A 17,639-nucleotide genomic window follows, 5' to 3' on the forward strand; every position below is an offset into this window, starting at 1 on the left:
TCTAACTCCAGTACACCTGGTAAATCCTCGTTTTCATGGATGCCTGGATATTAAACTTTATTCTAACACCTGGAGGGGAACAGCCACACTCATCGTTTTATGGAGGATAAAAGACCTTCTTTTTTTAACCCTCAGCGATGTCACAGGAACCAAATAATTTGGACATCCATGCGGCCAATGACATCAGATTTGAAAGCAGATATCCATCTTTTATATACAGTCTATGTGTTGGAGTAGAAAATGTAAATGCCGTGTGTTGTGGTAAAGTAAGAATGATCAAAGAGGAAACACACAATGACACATGCACATAAGTCAAAGGAAGCATGTTTCTTTTATAAAAGATTCACATATTGGTAATTAAAATAATAAAGTTCTTAATTATACCCGCTTTATCCCAAAAAAAGTAATTTCAGGAAAAAAAAAAACCCAAAATCATACAATCAAACGTTACTTTCTCTGTAAATGATGTAACCAGCTTCAGTTTCATTGGACCACATTCTGATTATTCCGCCACAAAATTCACCAAATGACACCGTTACACAGGCAGAGGACACGCTAACCGTCACCAGTGGTTCTGAAAAGTAAGCTAAGCCTAATGAATAAGTTAAACCGCCCATTAATTTATAGATTTAAATGTCAACAGTGCTCATACTTACACTAAAGGTTAACATGATTTCCAATATTCAGTGTAACTTCTCAAATAAAAACACTGCTTCAATTAACCACCAGCTGTTAAAGCATCACAAAACAGAAGCTCGATTTGTTTCTCGCTGTTAAAAATTTGAACTGAGGGAGGGATTCAGCGTAACAGTCCTGGCACTCGCGCTCAATGTGTACGTTTGTCAGAGGTGACCCGCAGACTGCTGCTTAGCAACAAAAACACTCCATATTTCAAAAATAGCTGAAGAAAATGCAACGTGAGAAAACAATACCGGTTATGGTCACTGTAGCTACCGTAGTGCAAGTGTTTTCTGTACTTCTGAGGCTCGAGCCTATAGAAACACGCCTTTATGAGCCTAACCCAGAGCTCGCTGAGGTGCTGTAGTTTCAGAGCTGAAGCTCATTCAGACTCTGAGCTTAAACAGGACAGGAGTACCTGTTAGAGCGTTAAACACCCCGAGGTGAAGGCGGCAGTCACTGGGCTACTTGGCAAATGTGGCTTGGAAGAATAGTTAGAAAGGCCCACCCTCTGGTTCTTTGCTCCTTTGTTACACTGGGTGACTGGCGTGGCCGTAACACTAACAGGCAGTCAGACTAGTTCCTGGTAAAGACAATCAGTCGGTCCAGTTTCCCTTCACCGGGCGTGGCAGCTGGATTATGTGTGCTGTTGTAATCGCAGAAGAAAAGTAAAACACGCCCTCCTGGTTTCGTCTCTCGTTGCTTCTCCTTCTCAGCTGAGGCACTTTTGGTGTGAGACTCATCACAGCGTTGTTATAACATTAAAAAAACAAAAACCTTCCTCTGATCCAAACCTGCTTACATCCTCCTATATGTTTTCACACTATATGACAAAGACCTTTCCCCTTCTTTTTCTCCAGTCCTCCTTTCCCTTCGTGTCTTCGTGTCAGCACGACCTCCCGCGGCTGCTGTAGTTTCAGCCGTGTGTCCTACGCCCTGCTGGGATTGGGGGAAGGCTTGCCTTCGTAGCCGTACAGGAAAGTGGCCACGATGACTAAAACGGCCCCGAGGAAGAAAACACTGCAGGCAAGAGCAGAAAACTCATTGAGCTCAAAGAAAGAAAAGTGAAAAGGAAAAAACAGAGAAAAAGATAGCGACTGCTTTCTTTACCTGGTTGGGTCAAAGTCCTGCAGCAAGAAGTACGATATCAGCGTTGACAGGATGATGGAGAGTGACGTAGCGAAGCCCTTGAGGATGTTGTCTGCGTACTTGATGACCGCTGCTATGACCAGACCACCCAGGGCCTGAAGAGAAAACAAACACAGAGACACAGATGGACAGAGGCATGACCTGTAGGGCCAACGGGGAGTCCGAGCCCCAGCGTTAAACAGTCTGTTAGCCCAGAAGTTCGACAATATACGCGACAGCACAGCGAGTGAAAGTTACCTGCAGTGCTACAACAGTCCAGGTGACCGTGTTGTATCCCTGAAACATTCCAGACTCCCTCACTCGCTCCCCGTCATAGGCCATCATCCCGAAGAGCCCGAACACCAGGCCGAACATCCCTGAAACGCAGAGACGGAGCGCTTCAGAGTGACATTCCCAACACTGCTGTTTTCTATTAAGTAATATACCAAGAATATTTCCACTAAAATCAGGCCTAAATTAATGATTAAATGCTTGTTTTTGATCGTCTTTGATGTTCCTGCTGCTGAGGCTCTGAGGTTTAACACAGGTGAAGATGCTGTACGCTCAGTGGGAATCGCAGGAGACTCAGCACATACTCACACGTTCCAGGATAAAAATAAACTAGACAGGAACATTCATCTAACAGAAACATATCGGAGGGTAAAAAGCCCAGCTGGCTCCCTGAGCAAAGACCCGAGGAACCGCTGCACACATGGGAGCTTCCTGGTCCATTTATCACTTTTAAGCAACAGCATCTCAGATCATTGTTCTTCTGGCCTCCACATTATTTTTCATACTTTTTACTGCGCTGGACTGCGTTTCAAGAACATAAACAGGCTGTATATCAGTTCGCGACTGATTTGCCTGGTGATAGATACCAACCCAGCTGGATGTTGCGGACCCACACGCTCTGTTTGCTCTCTTTCAAGATCTTCTCAAAGTAGACACCAGCAAAGCCGCTGGAGAAGCACGCCACCAGCACTGCGGCGAGGCCGACGAACTGGGAGCCCGCAGACGGGGCCTCCTTCTCGGAGGCAGAGTCAGAAGGCCACTGCAAGCACAAACCGGAGAGCCTTAAATTTTCACAGGTGAAAAAACAAACTCTTTCAAGCTTTCTTCTCCCCACATGTACGATTAGGAAGTTAAATCGTAACCCAACAAACATTTCAAGGAATGACTATCCACCTCAAAATGTGACGAAACAGTCCAAAGTGTGCTTTGTGTGTTTCGAGGTCCTGCAGCACAGCAGCTTTTAGGTTTGAGTTTTTAAAAGACTGACAGGCCAGCGTCAGAGATGCTCAGAGGCTAATTTGACAGAACCAGACCAGATCTCACCCCCAGCTCTCTGGCTCTAAACGTGAGTCACTCTCTACAGACTGCTGTGAGAAACGTCCATCTTGGAAGCAGAAACAAACTTCTTTATTGGTTCAAGTACACTTTATCCAGGTTCACCCGTTTAAAGGTCACGGTTACTTTGACTAGCAGATGGGTCCTAAAACAGGCAGGCACAGCTATCAGTGAACTGGAGTCACTGTGTTTTTTGGAGCATTTCTGATGCAGTTACATTAAAAATAATGGGACCTGCTGCTCGAAAAGCGTTGTTTACCTTACAGTTGAGGAGCAGGTATCGGCTCCTGTGTATTACACCCACACAGTCTATGATAATGGCTCATGACTTACACCTCTCATCCACATTCAGTCACTCCAAGCTTCCAAACAGGAGCCAATGGGTAACCTATCCTCCATCATTTAGATACAGTCTACGATAACTGCGTGGAGCAGACTTCTCTTCTCTTGTACATCTCCTGCTGGATAAAAGTACATGCTGCAAAAATATTCAGTGCTACACAATCCAGTGTGTCACAGGGTTCGACGTGATGATGCCCAGAGAAAACAAACAAACCTGGGCTGTGTATTTTACATCCAATGAAACATCCAGCGGATACAACATGCGCGTTCCAGAGAAACTCGTATGTACTTAGTAAACTGGAACTTTGTGTAATGATTATCATTCACAGTGAAGTCTCACTGAATCCCTCATGCCGGGTACCTAATATTCAGACACGGCATCGTCACAGCTTTGCTGCGTTGTGAAAAAGCTGCAGAGTGAGACTTCTTGTGTGATGTGCTGCAGTAAGCAGGAAAACACAGGCGTTAACGCACAAAAAAGATGATGCTGAGCTTTGAATGTGCAGAGGAAGAAATCTCACACTTTAATCTTTGGATAAATGAAGATTCAGGACAAAGTGAGGCTACTGTTTGGTAAATTCCTCCAGCATCAGCACCATCAGCTCCAAAACAAACCTCGCTGGGTGAAAAGTAACAGCACTAGCTTGGAAACGAGCAGCGAAACAGAAGCAGGGTTTCTCTGCAGACTCTGCTTTCTGTGTGTTTGTAGGGTCTGAGATGGAAACAGAACAGTTGCTCTTTAGTAACATATTTGACGTGAGTGCGAGCCTTCGCGGAGTGCCGCTGATAAGCTACGGTCACTCCTGCACCTTGGACAAACTGAAATCCGTTCGCGGCTAAATATTTCTCAGATTAGGTGTAAAGCCGACCGATTGTCATTTTCTTTGTTTAGCCGAGGAGGAGGAGGAGGTGATATGAAAACAGTCATTCCTCCTCTGACACATCATTCATCAGCAGCCAACATTTACTCAGTCTTCTAGTACAAGCCGCATTATTTATTTGGCCTTTAAATATCAGAACAAATACAAAAACAGCACACTCAGTGAGTAAATGCTCAGCAGACAAAGAGGACTAAAGTGTCAGCTGCGTGCACACACTGCTTTTTCCAGTCTCTCTCTGAGCATAGCGAACATAAGTAAAGTAGCTGACTGTGATTTGAATACACAAATCCATTTTACTTCCTGAATGTCTTTTTGTCAGCCTCAAAACATTTCTGAGCTCGCCTCCATCAGCCTTAGAGGTGCATTTTCATTCCTGCGTTTTATGTCTGACTATCTCTAAACATTTAGCTTTTTTAAGAGAGCAAATAAAAGATGCAACGATCAGCTGATTGTCTCAAGAAATGGTGAAAAAGTGATTCGAGTTAGAAAAGATGCACGGCACCTGCACGAAGGCCACGCCAGCCATGAGAATCAGCAGTGAGAGCCACTGGTAGACGCCCAGCCTGCGGCCCAGCATGGACACCGAGAACAGGGCCGTGGTCAGGATCTTCAGCTGGTACGTCACCTGATGGAGACAAAGAAACAAGCGATCAATCCTCCGGTCGTCACGGCGGTCATGAGGCCCGCAGATTAACCTGCCGTGCTGCTTACCTGGTAGGTGGCTGCGTCCAGGTTGGAGAGGGCGACATACAGCAGGTTGTTCTGCAGTGTGTAGATCCCCGAGGGGATCGCCAGCTTCAGTGTTTCTACGGGTTTGTGAATGATTTCCTGACGGAGGACGCTGTTGAGAGCGCGCATGCTGTAACCTGCAGCGTGGAAAGAAGACACAAACCACACGTATAGATTATAAATTCTAATCAAGCCTGGAGCTTTAGAGTGAAATCAAAGTACGCAAAGATGACTGAGCGCTTCAGTGCCTCTTGAAGACTCCCCGTCACTGTTTTTAATTTTTTGAAAGTAAAAACAGTGCTGAAGTCTCTCTGGCCAAAGCTGTGGCCCGTTGCAAGAAACACATCGCCTGACGAGCTCCTGTTAGTCCAGGCTCAGAAATCCAACTTTACAGTCAGAGCCAGGAACTTGGATTTTAAATCAAACAACCAAGACATGATTGCAGTGCCGACTTTTAGCTTTAAAGTCACAGCCATCACCAAATCCTGCGTTTCCTTCCTTGAGATGTTCCGTAAGCCAAGTACGGCAGCCATCTTTACTTTCTTCTGCCTTCAGTTTAGTGTTTGATAGCTGAAAAGCTTGAAGTGACATCAGCTGACTGCCCTGGCGGTTGAAGACCATCACATTTCTTTGCTGTGAGAACCTCTCGGGTTGCTTTTGCAGCATACTCAGGCTCTTCGGACAGTTTTGCTTTGCAGCATTTGGCTGAATCTGAATTCATCCTGCTGCTTCTATCAGCAGTCACATCATCAATAAGTGTGAGTGGGCTGGTTCCGGTGACTCAGACCCGGACGTACGCGCCCAGGTCATAATGCCGCTTCCACCGTGGTTGACAGACAATGTGCTATTTGTTCAGATCATGAGTCGTTTTTCTCCTCCTCCATATTTTTCTCTTCCCGTCATTCAAGTTCAAGTTAATGAACGTCTGTTTCCTGAGCACATGTTAATAATTAATGTTAATGATAATAATTCAATAACAGAACCGGGTAAGTGGCTCAGAGTTTTACTGGTCACTGAAAAAAAAATATCACAAAAACAACAAGCTTTTATTTTTATATTATACATTAATTCAATATAATCGTCCATCCTTATCTGGGGCCGGGTCACGTCCAGCCTGATGATGGCCTCGCACCAACATCTTGTTCAATCTCGTATTCCAGTTAAAAGCCATGAAATACAAGTGCAACAGTTGGAAACAACTACAGATCTCTTATCTGCTTCATTTGGAATGAAATACCAAAATTAAATTACTTTGTTACAAATTAATGAAATACTTTGAGGGAAGACGTCTCACCTAGCCTAGCAATGAAACAGTTTCAGGCAGTCGTCCAATTACTTCTGAGCCTCTGAAAACAGAGACTGTGTCTAAAAACATCTGTATTTGCTGACCAGTGAATGAAGTACTTTTCAGTTTTCAGAAAAAAAGACTGTGCTATTATCCAAAAACGAATTCTGAGCCTCACTGATCCAGAAAACCCACCAACTGTAGTTTCAGCACGACAGGACCAGTCCACCAAACCTGACTGCAAATCCTCAGGCTGCACGCACACTGACACATTTCCAATTTAAAGCAGGACTCTCAGTTTCAGTCGCGTTAAAAAGATTCTGTCTGAAATAAGAGGCCTGCAAACGATCACGTGACCATCTGTGCACATGAGATGTTTGTAACTCTGCAAATAGACAAAGATCAACAGCTGTGTGAGGCAGTCATGACAGAAAACCCAGACACAAAGCAAATACGGCACCGGAGCGAAGCAAGGTAAAGGGAAACGAAGACCCACGGGTGGAAGATAAAATAACAAGACACGACAGCCCAGCTAGAGGGTTGTTTTTTGTTTTGTTTTTTTGGACTGATGATATCTAATCAGGAAGCTCACATGGACGTGTGGATCCCTGTTTTTTGTAGTTTTAGTGAAAGTTCTCAGAATTCATCCTGATTACCTCACAAACAGAACCTCTCAGGTAATCGGGAAGAAATGACCTCTGATGAAGCAAACATCGGTAAACTCTGAACAAACAAACACAGAACTGAAGCTGAAATAAGATAAGATCACTTTAGTCACAAGCATTCACAGTGCTGGTCCTGGATCACTGGATCAGTTTGAACTGCCTTCCTGCTGCAGGAGCTGCTCAGTCACAGGCATATTTAACATTTAAATCATCTTTCATGTTCTGGGATTAAACAACAAGGCCAGCATGATTTGTGCTTTACAGATCAAAGAAGCCAGACCTCAGACGGCACCGTGATGGTTCCTGCTCACATCCAGCTGGACTTGAGCATGTATAACACTTCACTGTGGCCTAAAGTTTATCACACATGACAGGACCGGTGCCGGTACCGGGAGCTGTGTACACGGACTCACTGTGCTCCTTGAAGACCAGCAGGACGCAGGTGAGGATCTTCATGACCTCAGCCACCACCACCGCTGACGAGGCCAGGTACCGCGGGCCCTCGGCCTGCAGGGTGCGGGAGTAACGCATGGTGAGCACCAGGGAGGTGGTCTGGAACACCAGCACACCCAGAGAGAGGTACTTGAGCCGGGGAGAAGCCATGGCCACGTTTCGGCGAGCAGCTGGAGACTGAAGAGGAGCAGAGGAGAACAGAGCCGGGGGGTGCAAGAACAGAAGCAGGTGTTTTACTCCGAGGCGGTGGGAAATGCCGACGGTTGGTCTCACCTTTCGGTCCGCTCACCAGTAACTTCGCAGACGCTCAGTTCGGTCTTGCGCTGTCCGCTCTCTGCGGCTCCTCACACGGACAGATGGACACGGTGCTGTCGGATCACCACAGCTGTCAAAACAGCAGCTCAGGTCCTGGCGTCCATTGACCCGCACCGGATATCAACCGCCCGTTAACTTTTCAGCACGCTCACGCCGACCAATGCATCACGACCCGCCATCCCGCTTAAAACATCAACCAGAAGAAAGAGTAAATTACACGGAGTGTCTCAACGGGGAAGAAAACTCCAGCCAGGTGAAGATCCCGGACGACTTCCGCGTTAGCAACTCTTCTTCGTGTTCTCGTCGTTTTCGGGTTCGTGTGAGACTCTGCCTCCTGCTGGCCTGACAGGGAACTGCAGCACCTCGGCAGGGTAAACGGGAGAAGAAAACTCCAAACAGAAAATATCTGACTCTATTGTTATTATTGTTTTACATTTAAACGATTTGCATTTGCATTTTCAGTAAAGGATTTATGGTTTTAAACTTCTGAAGTTAATGGGATGGAACATTTTTCTCAATGTCTGATAATTTATAGTGTATTTCAGGGTCGCGGAGGGGGGCTGGAGCCTATCCCAGATGCCATAGGGTGAGAGGCCAGGTACATCCTGGACAGGCTGCCAATGAAATAAACTACAGTATATACATAGAAACACACTGAGGCATAAAATAGAATTTAATCAGTGTCCTTGGAAGGATTCTTACATTAGGAAGCAAAAAGACTTCTGACAGTATTGTATCTCCTGGACGAGATTTGGTGTGTGATGTGTGTTTAAGTGTGGTAGGGTATGAGTTAGTGCGTGTGTCTGTAAGTCATAAAGGAACATGCAGAAAGCGAGTGTGTCGGCATTCCCACACTGAGGTTTGGTGCTGAAAACAGATGTTCTGATGGTGCAGATGTGAATAATAATAATTAAACAATGTCACATCAGCGGCAGACAACCATGCACACCTATAGGCAATTTAGAATAACCATTTCACATAACCTCCCGACTGCACGTCTTTGGACTGACATGCAGTCGGTCTGAGGAAGCCAGAGAACCCACACAGACATGCAAATGCCACACGGAGAGAATCCAGGACCTTCTCTCTGTGAGGTGACCGTGTTTTCCTCTCATACGTATAACACAGAGGAAAAGAAATACACACTTAAAATCTTACAAGTTTTACTGTGACCTACAGAAGTCCACAGACCTAAGCAGGCTCTCTAAATCTGTCTTTACACCAGTGATCATGTCACCGCCACTGAGATCTTCTTATTTAAAAGCCTATTCTTGGTTTGCATTCAGCAGAGAAATGTTGGAAGTTACAAAGTCCCAGGATTCACTCATCTGTCTGTCCCAAAGGTTCACACTGAATTCAGGTTTGCAGCGCTTTCCTCGAATAATCTGCAGTCAACTAAAACTAAAGAAACTTCAGGAATGTGAGGTGATTATAGATGACTGGGATGCAGTAACTTCAGACTGTGTTAATATTTCCTTTGTTTAAGGTATTCATCCTTTATTGACAGTGCAGCTTATACATTTGATTGTTTCTGTGTTTTATTTTCATATCTTGTACTTGTTGCATGGATTTGTGCGTAAAGTCCTTTTGTTCTTCCTGGTTAAATAAAATTCAAAATGCTGTATTTTGTGTTTATTATCTGATGTTTGGGCCCCTGTTTATGAGCATTTCACAAATGCCTCATTTACACGCAATCGTGTTTTCAATCGATCTGTGTAACTGTAAAAAGCAACAGTATTATAACTTAATTATCTGTAGGGATTGCATGTCCACTTCCCTGCCTTTGACCTGCGGAGCAGTACCCAGAGACACTGCTGTAGTTTCAAATGCAGATTTAAAGGACAGAAATGACTCAGTTTGGCTTCTTTGGTGTATTTATGTAGTGATGCAACAGTATATAAATACATGTGCATTATATGAAAATACTCTATCCAAATCCTAGGCACTGTTCAAACCTTTGTGCTTTATTGGCAGTACAACGTCTGCACTGTGCGTCTGAGGAGGGATTAAAGAGCATCCATGTGTGCATAAAGAAAAGCACTGTATACACGTGGCTTTAAGTGCTCAGTAGGAACAGAAATGTGTTATATGAATACCATCCATTTACCGCTTACCAAGATGATTCATGCAGATGAAGCCTGAATCAATTAGGACAAAACAATAAAGCCGCTGACTCAAGTTTAACCTTCAGAAATGGCAGATTTACCAGGCCGAGCAAAAAACACGACGCTACATCTACCAGATCTAACATGGAGGCTCTAAAAAAATATCCACCTGCAAATGACACACCTGTAAAAACCTGCCAAGACACGAAGATGCTCCAGGACAAGACAGTACGTGCACGCGTGTGTGGAGATCTTGGCTTTATTTCAGTAAAGCATTCGTTCGATCATTTGTTTTGTTTTTTTAATCCAACAGGTTTGATCAGTTTTAGTTCTACAACACACAAACACGGTAACAACTACTTCATATTGCAGGTATATTATGGGCTATTTGGTTAACAGAGAAGAGTACAGTAAACGTTAAAAAAAACATTTTATATACAGAATATAGACATGACCTCATAACCTTGCATATGCACTGGAGCTGCTGTGATTCATACAAAAAATTCAAAGTTATCTGATGCCTGAGCGCCCCTACATTCGTACAAACGTGGATTTGGGAAGTTTTCAGGCCGGGTCTACAAATACAACTCTGCAGAAAGGTGCAGCTTTTGTGTGTCTGACTTTTCAAACAAGAACAACAAATGACAAGTTTGGACACAGGTTTCATATTTTTGGCTGAATAAAACAAAATTTGGTATGTGAGATTTTTCCGAATGCTGAACGATTGTCCTTTTTTGTTTTAAACACAGCAGCCACATAAAAGCTCAACATCGACCTTAAGAAAGAAGACAAATGACTTTCTCCTTCTACGCACGATTTACGACCGTTAGAGGTGCGGAGACGCACTGATTGTAGCTATGGTTATATAACTTTGGAAGAAACACTATTTATAACAGAGGCACTTTAAAGACGTGGCGATTTGCCTCCGCGAGATTCAGAATTATACAGGAAGTGTGCACCGTATTCATATAAAAACAAAACAAAAGACATGCTAAGCTCAGATATAACGAGCAGAAGATGCTCGGAGTGTCTGTACATTTTCATATACAACATACTGAATCTGGTGACAAACTAATGTACGCTTTTCAGTATTAATTACTCAAATACAGCTGTACCACCTGCAGAGAGACAACCGCACACTCTCATTACACCACCCGAGGACTGCAGCGACAGCGTGCAGGTGGAGCTCCATTTTCTGACCTTTTGAAGTGTGCAGGCAGATATTTGATGTTTACCAGGTGTTACTTTCATCAAACCTCTGAAATACTTTGAAAACTTTCACATGACGAGTGCAGACCCACGCAGCACCGCCCAGCAGGCCTCGCCGTGCGTTTGCTACATGCACTTGTTGTTCTTTCTGATCGTACAGCAGGCTCTCAGTGCAGCTCCCCTTTAACCCAGCGAAAGCACGAATGCAACAAACATGTGGTTTTCCTTTGAGAGTAAAAATATCCACTGAATATGACCCATCGTATTAAAGTGAATGGTTTCAATGAGGTGTTAGTACTGGCAGGTTTATTACACTGAACAGAGACGGACGATCTCAATGCAGGAAGTGCCCAGTCTTTTCTCGCCGGTCTTTTTTTAAATCCCGCACCAGCTGGTCAGAAGTTCCTCGATGATCAGTTTATGTGTTTGGTGCCAAAACATGAAAAGTCTCGATCCAGCCAGCAAAGAGCAAAGGCTGCCTCACTGGACTTAGAAGAACCCGATCAGAGAAAAACTCCAAAAGACTTTTACTCAAAAATGTTTAAGAAACTATACAGAGTCTTCTGAAGTACAAAGAGAAGATAACATAAGAGGTGACTGATTATTATAGAAGAATAAGAGATTAAAGACAGACGTGAGAACGTACTGATTGTGTTACTATGAGTACACAGAAGCCCCAAAGTCAGTCGGTTTCTGCTTTCTTCCTCTTCCGCCTACGCAAACACCTGCATGTTTCCGAGCTGAGGCTGCTGAGACGCTTGCGGCATCTGCTGCGACTGCGGCTGCAGCTGCACCTGCTCTGGAATGTGTGTGTGGTGTGATGACGGCAGTGTGTGGTGGGAGTTCCCCAGAGGGGTGGGGCTGGTGGTGACGTCGGACCAGTCCGAGTTGGAGTGCGGGGAAGAGGAGGACCAGGGGTCGGGGGATTCCGGCGAGGGGGTGAGATACGGGTGCTCGCTGGGCGGGTGGGCAGAGTGGCTGGGCGTGGTGCCCTCCGAGCCCGCTGTGGTGTAGCTGTGCTGCGAGGGAGGCGTTGGGTATTTATCCACCGGGCTCTGCATGGTTGGGTATGAGGGCAGAGCCCGAGACTGGCCCTCGATCCCTGCGTGGCCTCCGTGGCCGACAGCATGTGGGTGCTGCAGGGTGTGAGGGAGCCCGTGAGCCATGCCCATCTGATCAGAGATCTGGTATATCATCCCCGGGGTGCAGTGGAGGTGCCCCGGAGCCTGCTGGGAGTGACTCTGAGTCTGGTTCTGACCCTGGGACTGTGTGACTTGCACCTGCCCCTGCTGAGGCTGCTTCAGCATGGTCTGGCCTGCTCCGGGAGTCATCATCTGGAAGGTGACGATGGGCGGCAGCTGCTCCCTGGTCACGGTGACGTTCATGGGGGTCAGCCCGACGCCGCAACCCTGGCCGTGGTGCTGGGCCATGCTGGGGTGGGATCCCGGGATCTGATGAGAAACCAGGCTGAACATGGGGCTGTATCCGTGTTTGCTCATGCTCACCCAGGTCTGCTGCTGTCCCAACATGTGGCTGACAGGGGGCAGCATCTGTCTGGAGGCGGGGCTGCTTAGCAGGGGCGGGGAGTTTGCCGTGGTGGAGACAGCAGTGGAAACGTCGCCTGCGTAGGAGTGAGGAGACTCCAGGGAGTCGACGGGCGACATGGTGACGGAGCTCTCTGGAAGGCCTCCTGCTGCCTTCACGCCATTGGTGCTTCCTGCTGCCGTGCCTCCTCCATTTCCTGCTCCCACCCCAGCACTTACAGCTGCCCCATCTCCTCCTGCAGGCTTCTTCCTTCTCTTTGCCTTCATGTCTTTCATTTCTTTGGGCCCTCCACCAACACCTCCTACTTTTGTGCCCCCGCCCCTCCTGCTCTTCTTCCCCTGTGGTCCAGGGCGCATGCCAATGTAGCCTGCTCCATTTGCTCCACACATAACAGATGAGTTTCCTCCTCCACCCATGTGATTAGGCCCGTTGTGGGGACTGTGAACCAGATTGTACTGATCCAGGAGACGGACGATGTCGTGGTGCATGCGTTCTTGAGCCGTATCGCGGGGAAGCCGATCCAGATGATCAGTGATGTCGCGGTTGGAGTAGTGGTCGAGGAGAACCTGTGCCGCCTCGAAGCTGCCTTCCCGGGCTGCAAGAAACAACGGGGTCTCCTCCTGAAAGAAGCCAAGGGAGCGGTAAGCACAGCGTAAGGAGCTCCTATTTTAATACGAACAAACAGGAAAAGCAGGACCGGCTCCACAGTTTGTTTACACGGTCAGTTTAACCCATACAGGGTGTGTCCCACAGCCGACACAACAAACACAGAGCAGCTTTTTAAATCTTTGACAGCTTTTAGGGAGAAAATATGTTTCTGCAAATAAAGTCTGCTATTTTTTCTTTACAGCTCTATCTCACAACTGTCCTTGTGTTTGTTGTGATTTATAATCAGCACATGAAAACAAAACATCTCACCTTATTGTCTTGCATGTCACGATTGGCTCCATTCTTTAAAAGCACAAGTGTGGCCTCCACATTATTGACTGCAGCTGCCCAGTGCAGAGCAGATTTACCTAAAATGATGGGAAGATGAGAGAAGAACCAGAGCCGCATTAGCCAGAAAACTATTATTACTGCTAAAATTACAGCTAATAATGTAAACGCAGCAAGTCCCTGCGTTGGGATATGCTTGTCCTGCTAACATACTACACTAAAACTCACATTCTTTAATGAATTTATTCACACATTAAATACGAAAAGCTTCAGACAAAGAAGAGGATTAGTTTTCTGACCGTGGTCGTCCACAGCGTTGATGTCAGCATGGCAGTGGATCAGCTCTTCCACCATGCCCTCCACAGCCAGCCTGGCCGCCAGGATCAGTGGAGTCGTGCCGTCGTTCATTCTGGCGTCCAGCTCCGTTGCACGGTTACGGATCAGAATCTGAAAGGGTGGAAAGACACAGTGAATAAAACGCGACTGGCCGTCACACTGATCTGCACCAGATCGCAGAGGCGTCTCACCTGAAAGACTCCCTGAGCGTCAGCCGCCACAGCAGCGTGCAGCGGCGTCCTCCCCATGTTGTCGTGGGCATTTGGATCTGCTCCGGCGTCCAGCAGCCTCTTAGCGGCGTCGGCCCTGGCGTAGCGGGCAGCCAGGTGAAGAGCGGTTTCTCCGGTACGATCAGTCTGAGCAATCAAAGACGCGCCCTGAGAGATCAGGTCCGAGATGACGCTCGGTCCCGGTTCATCTCCGCTCTCTTCCTCCTCTTCTCCATGCAGGCTGCAGTCCGGGGCGGCACTGCGCAGCGATGCCAGCATCAGCGGCGTGAAGCCGTCTGAAAGAGTGAAGATTCATTAGTGAGACAGATTTTTGAAAAATTATCCAATCTAAAGGTTTTTGTTCCCCTCACCGGGTCCCTTCACGTTAACGTCCAGACAATCAGTGTCCAGGTCGGCCTGAGGAGGAGTGAGGGTGATGTCAGCAGCTTTGCGATGCTGCAGGGTCCACTCTCTTCGATCTACACCTCCGTCCAGAGCGATGGGCAGCAAGGGCTTGTCTTCAGTCTATAAAAAGCAACAGATCTCATAGTGAAACTCACAAAGACCAAAGCCTTTCCGTATGCGCCAAACGTCATTATTGTTCACTTACTCTCGGTTTCTTGGATGGAGCCTCGTCTTCCAGCCATCTCTGACTCTGACTTCCATCAGTCATGCTTCCATCAGTCTTAAAATTCCTGATATAGAAACAAAAGCAGCTTAGAAGACAATGACTCTTATCCTGCTTGTATCTGTGTCATACTCTACGGTCCCCTGAAAGTTCATCGCGGTCATTTCAACAACAACCTTCTTGCATTACAGCATGTATTTCACCTGAGCACATTCAACCTCTCCACCTTGTTTTACGCACACGGTGTTCATTTGTACGTGAACTCACTTCATATCAAAATCATCCTGTCCAACAGGCTCTCTCCTCTTGTCATTTTTAGCAGCCATGAAGCCGTCAGGCAGCCACAGGACGCCGTGTTTGTGTTTCCTTTTGGCAGCTAGCATCCCGAGCACCAGGATGAGCAGAATAATAACCACTGCCACTCCAATCAGATACATCAGATGTGGTGGAGGTGGTGGTGGAGGTTCTCGAATAATGCCTGAATGGTACAAAGACAAGTGTAAATACAGAGGTTTTAGTTTGAAAATGCATATAAAGCACTTATATTCCATTCATTTCTGAATGACAGATTTACTTACTGTCAACAGACACTAGAGGGTAAGGGAGGTCAGCCTTGATGTGGGCTGCTGCAATGAAGGAAGCGACTTCTTCTGTGCTTGAAAAACAGTGAGAGGGGCTCTGGGAACATTTGCGGTTATCTATTTCCAGGTGCACCTCGGAGCTGTGCAATCAAAAGTGAAATTCAGTCACCGGTGAGCAAGAAATTTGTGATTCATTTGGCAAAGAAATGCACAGACAAGAAATTACGCGTCTGTCGTATCCTTACCCAATAACCTCCTTGTGCAGCTCCCGCTTGCTTCTCTGGGCATGTTGTCCCTGTCCCTTCGGTGCTCCATAGTACGGCAGAACCATTGGTTCGTTGTTTTCATTCAGCTTCACCTGAACGTTGGTGTGCAGCAGAGCTCCTAGGTAGCGCAAGAAGCCCCTCAGGTCTCCCAGCAGCTCCTTAGGCTGCAGGCGGACCACGAGAACCAGCGTGCCGCCCGCAAAATTGGCAGGAATGTCAGAACAGTCCAGGCCGTCCCAACCGCAAGCCTCCGTATTGCAGCTCTGGTCGCAGATTTTATTACCATAGTGGTCCGCGCAGTACCGGTCGTACCTTACACAGAAATCATAATCAAGAACAAGAGGTAAGGATTTGATTTTAAACACATGTTTACAGAAGAGTCAAGGGGAGAGTCACATACTTGCAGGAGGAGTTTGAGGTTAGTTGGCACTCAAAGCTGTCAAAGAGGCAGCCGGGGTTGTCACACTCCTTATCACAGTGCCCGTTCTTAAAGAGATCCCAGCAGGGAACAGAGGCCGTGCAGTTTTTCCACGGCTCCCTCTTAAGCGAGCAGTCCCCTCCGTCCCACTGACATTCATGGTTGTTACACAGATCGTCACAAACGTTGTCTCCTGCTTGCCTTGCACAGTCTTCGTATGGACAACTCCGGGGCATCGGTGTCATCTGTCTGTTCTCGCAGTATCGTCCGGAGAAGTAGAGCGGGCAGCGGCAGCTCACCTGGGACGGGTATGCCTGGTCTTTCATGCAGGTTCCTCCATTTTGGCAGGACAACCGACATCCCACTTCATTCTCACAGTGTGGCCCGCTGAAGCCCGACCTGCACCGACAATACAGATGGCCGGACGCCATCTTCAAACACTGCCCGCCATTCTGGCATCTTTGTTCTGCACAGTCCTGCATTTCCCCACAGTCCAACCCGGTATAGCCCTATAAAACACAACATGCTGTTTAGGTGTGATAGTAAGGCAGGAGATATTATTTTATCAGGCAAACTTTTACAACAAGCATTTAGTTTCTCCTACAAGACTGTTGCTACTCTACTGTACCTGAGCCATGGTGTGGCCCTCTGAAGCAAGCATGAGAACAGACAGGGAGCAAGAGGTTAGTGCAGAGAAAAAACACGCACTGACGTTCAGGCAGAAGAACGACAAACAGCCAACCTGCTGTTATGTTACACGCCACAGATGTGAGAGTTGTCGTGGCCGTAGCTACACGGCAGCAGAATCAAAGACAATCATTAACATTTATACGTTTTTATAGGCTTTTTTTTAAGACAAACTAGCTTATGAAATGTGACAGTGCTATCCCTCACCCTGCTCATCCAAGTACAGCAATACGTATATATGTGTAGAATAACTGATCTGTAGCCTGTGGTTACATTTCTGGAAAAACAGGCTGTATTATGTTCCTGCTGGTGTGTAAAATGAAGAGCATGTAGAGTGAAACATGAAGTTGTGTCATCTTTACAACACAGCATCTCACCATTATCATGAGTAATTCATGCCATTATTCATTTTCTACACTGGATCAGTTTCAGAAGCTGAATGGAGGTAACCACCTTTGCCGTTTTGCTTTTACTGTTCCCTGCTGTTTTCTGCATAATCTGGATTTCTTTATTAAAAACAAAGATGGCTCGTCTTTCTCTAGCCTTATGGCTGCCTGCCCTTTTCCATTTACTTTTATCACCAGCACTTAACCAGTAGTTATTAAAAACTGATGAGCACAATGGGCAAATAACAAGAGCTGTAAAGGCTATATGTGGGATAAAGAGGAGATCGCTTACATTAGAAAACAGCCAGCTTTAAAGAAAACTTACACGAGGACAAGAACAGCTGTAGCCATGCACCGAGCTCATGTTCATAGAGCAGACGCCTCCGTTGCGGCACGGACTGGACAGACAGAGATCCACCATGGATTCACAATGACGACCTGAGGAAACACAATTCGTCGCCTTTTAGAAAACCAGCAAAAATTACTTGTGGTGCTGTTGTGTTGTTTTCA

General features: G+C 46.5%; 2 protein-coding genes across 6 annotated transcripts in view; both read right to left on the minus strand.

The window, feature by feature from the left end:
- Positions 1-349: 349 nt before the first annotated feature.
- slc35a3a (solute carrier family 35 member A3a) lies at positions 350-8,120 on the minus strand. Of its 3 annotated transcripts, none has more exons than XM_063467447.1 (8): positions 7,798-8,120; positions 7,469-7,685; positions 5,088-5,242; positions 4,879-5,001; positions 2,689-2,857; positions 2,065-2,183; positions 1,789-1,922; positions 350-1,698 (listed from the first exon to the last, which is right to left on the minus strand). In XM_063467447.1, exons 2-8 carry the CDS (start codon positions 7,656-7,658, stop codon positions 1,608-1,610), a joined length of 981 nt encoding a protein of 326 aa, XP_063323517.1. In that variant the 5' UTR covers positions 7,659-7,685; positions 7,798-8,120; the 3' UTR covers positions 350-1,607. The 3 variants fall into 3 exon arrangements, with proteins under 3 accessions (XP_063323517.1, XP_063323518.1, XP_063323516.1); XM_063467448.1 differs by having other exon boundaries at positions 7,782-8,120; XM_063467446.1 differs by having other exon boundaries at positions 7,469-8,120.
- Positions 8,121-9,693: 1,573 nt separating this feature from the next.
- Positions 9,694-17,639, minus strand: part of notch2 (notch receptor 2) — a 42,681-nt gene continuing 34,735 nt past the window's right edge. For 2 of the 3 annotated variants that reach the window (XM_063467444.1, XM_063467443.1), the window contains exons 25-35: positions 17,455-17,567; positions 16,039-16,565; positions 15,618-15,950; positions 15,370-15,512; positions 15,059-15,269; positions 14,774-14,858; positions 14,535-14,688; positions 14,146-14,459; positions 13,918-14,065; positions 13,601-13,698; positions 9,694-13,302 (exon numbers count right to left, since the gene is read on the minus strand). In XM_063467444.1, the coding sequence (XP_063323514.1) occupies positions 11,851-13,302; positions 13,601-13,698; positions 13,918-14,065; positions 14,146-14,459; positions 14,535-14,688; positions 14,774-14,858; positions 15,059-15,269; positions 15,370-15,512; positions 15,618-15,950; positions 16,039-16,565; positions 17,455-17,567 (3,578 nt within the window). In that variant the 3' untranslated portion in view covers positions 9,694-11,850. Of the gene's footprint in view, positions 13,303-13,600; positions 13,699-13,917; positions 14,066-14,145; positions 14,460-14,534; positions 14,689-14,773; positions 14,859-15,058; positions 15,270-15,369; positions 15,513-15,617; positions 15,951-16,038; positions 16,566-16,684; positions 16,705-17,454; positions 17,568-17,639 lie in introns of those variants that run through there. The other variant, XM_063467445.1, reaches the window with a different exon arrangement.

Source organism: Pelmatolapia mariae, linkage group LG23 (assembly GCF_036321145.2).
Source record: "Pelmatolapia mariae isolate MD_Pm_ZW linkage group LG23, Pm_UMD_F_2, whole genome shotgun sequence".
Classification (NCBI taxonomy): Eukaryota; Metazoa; Chordata; class Actinopteri; order Cichliformes; family Cichlidae; genus Pelmatolapia; species Pelmatolapia mariae.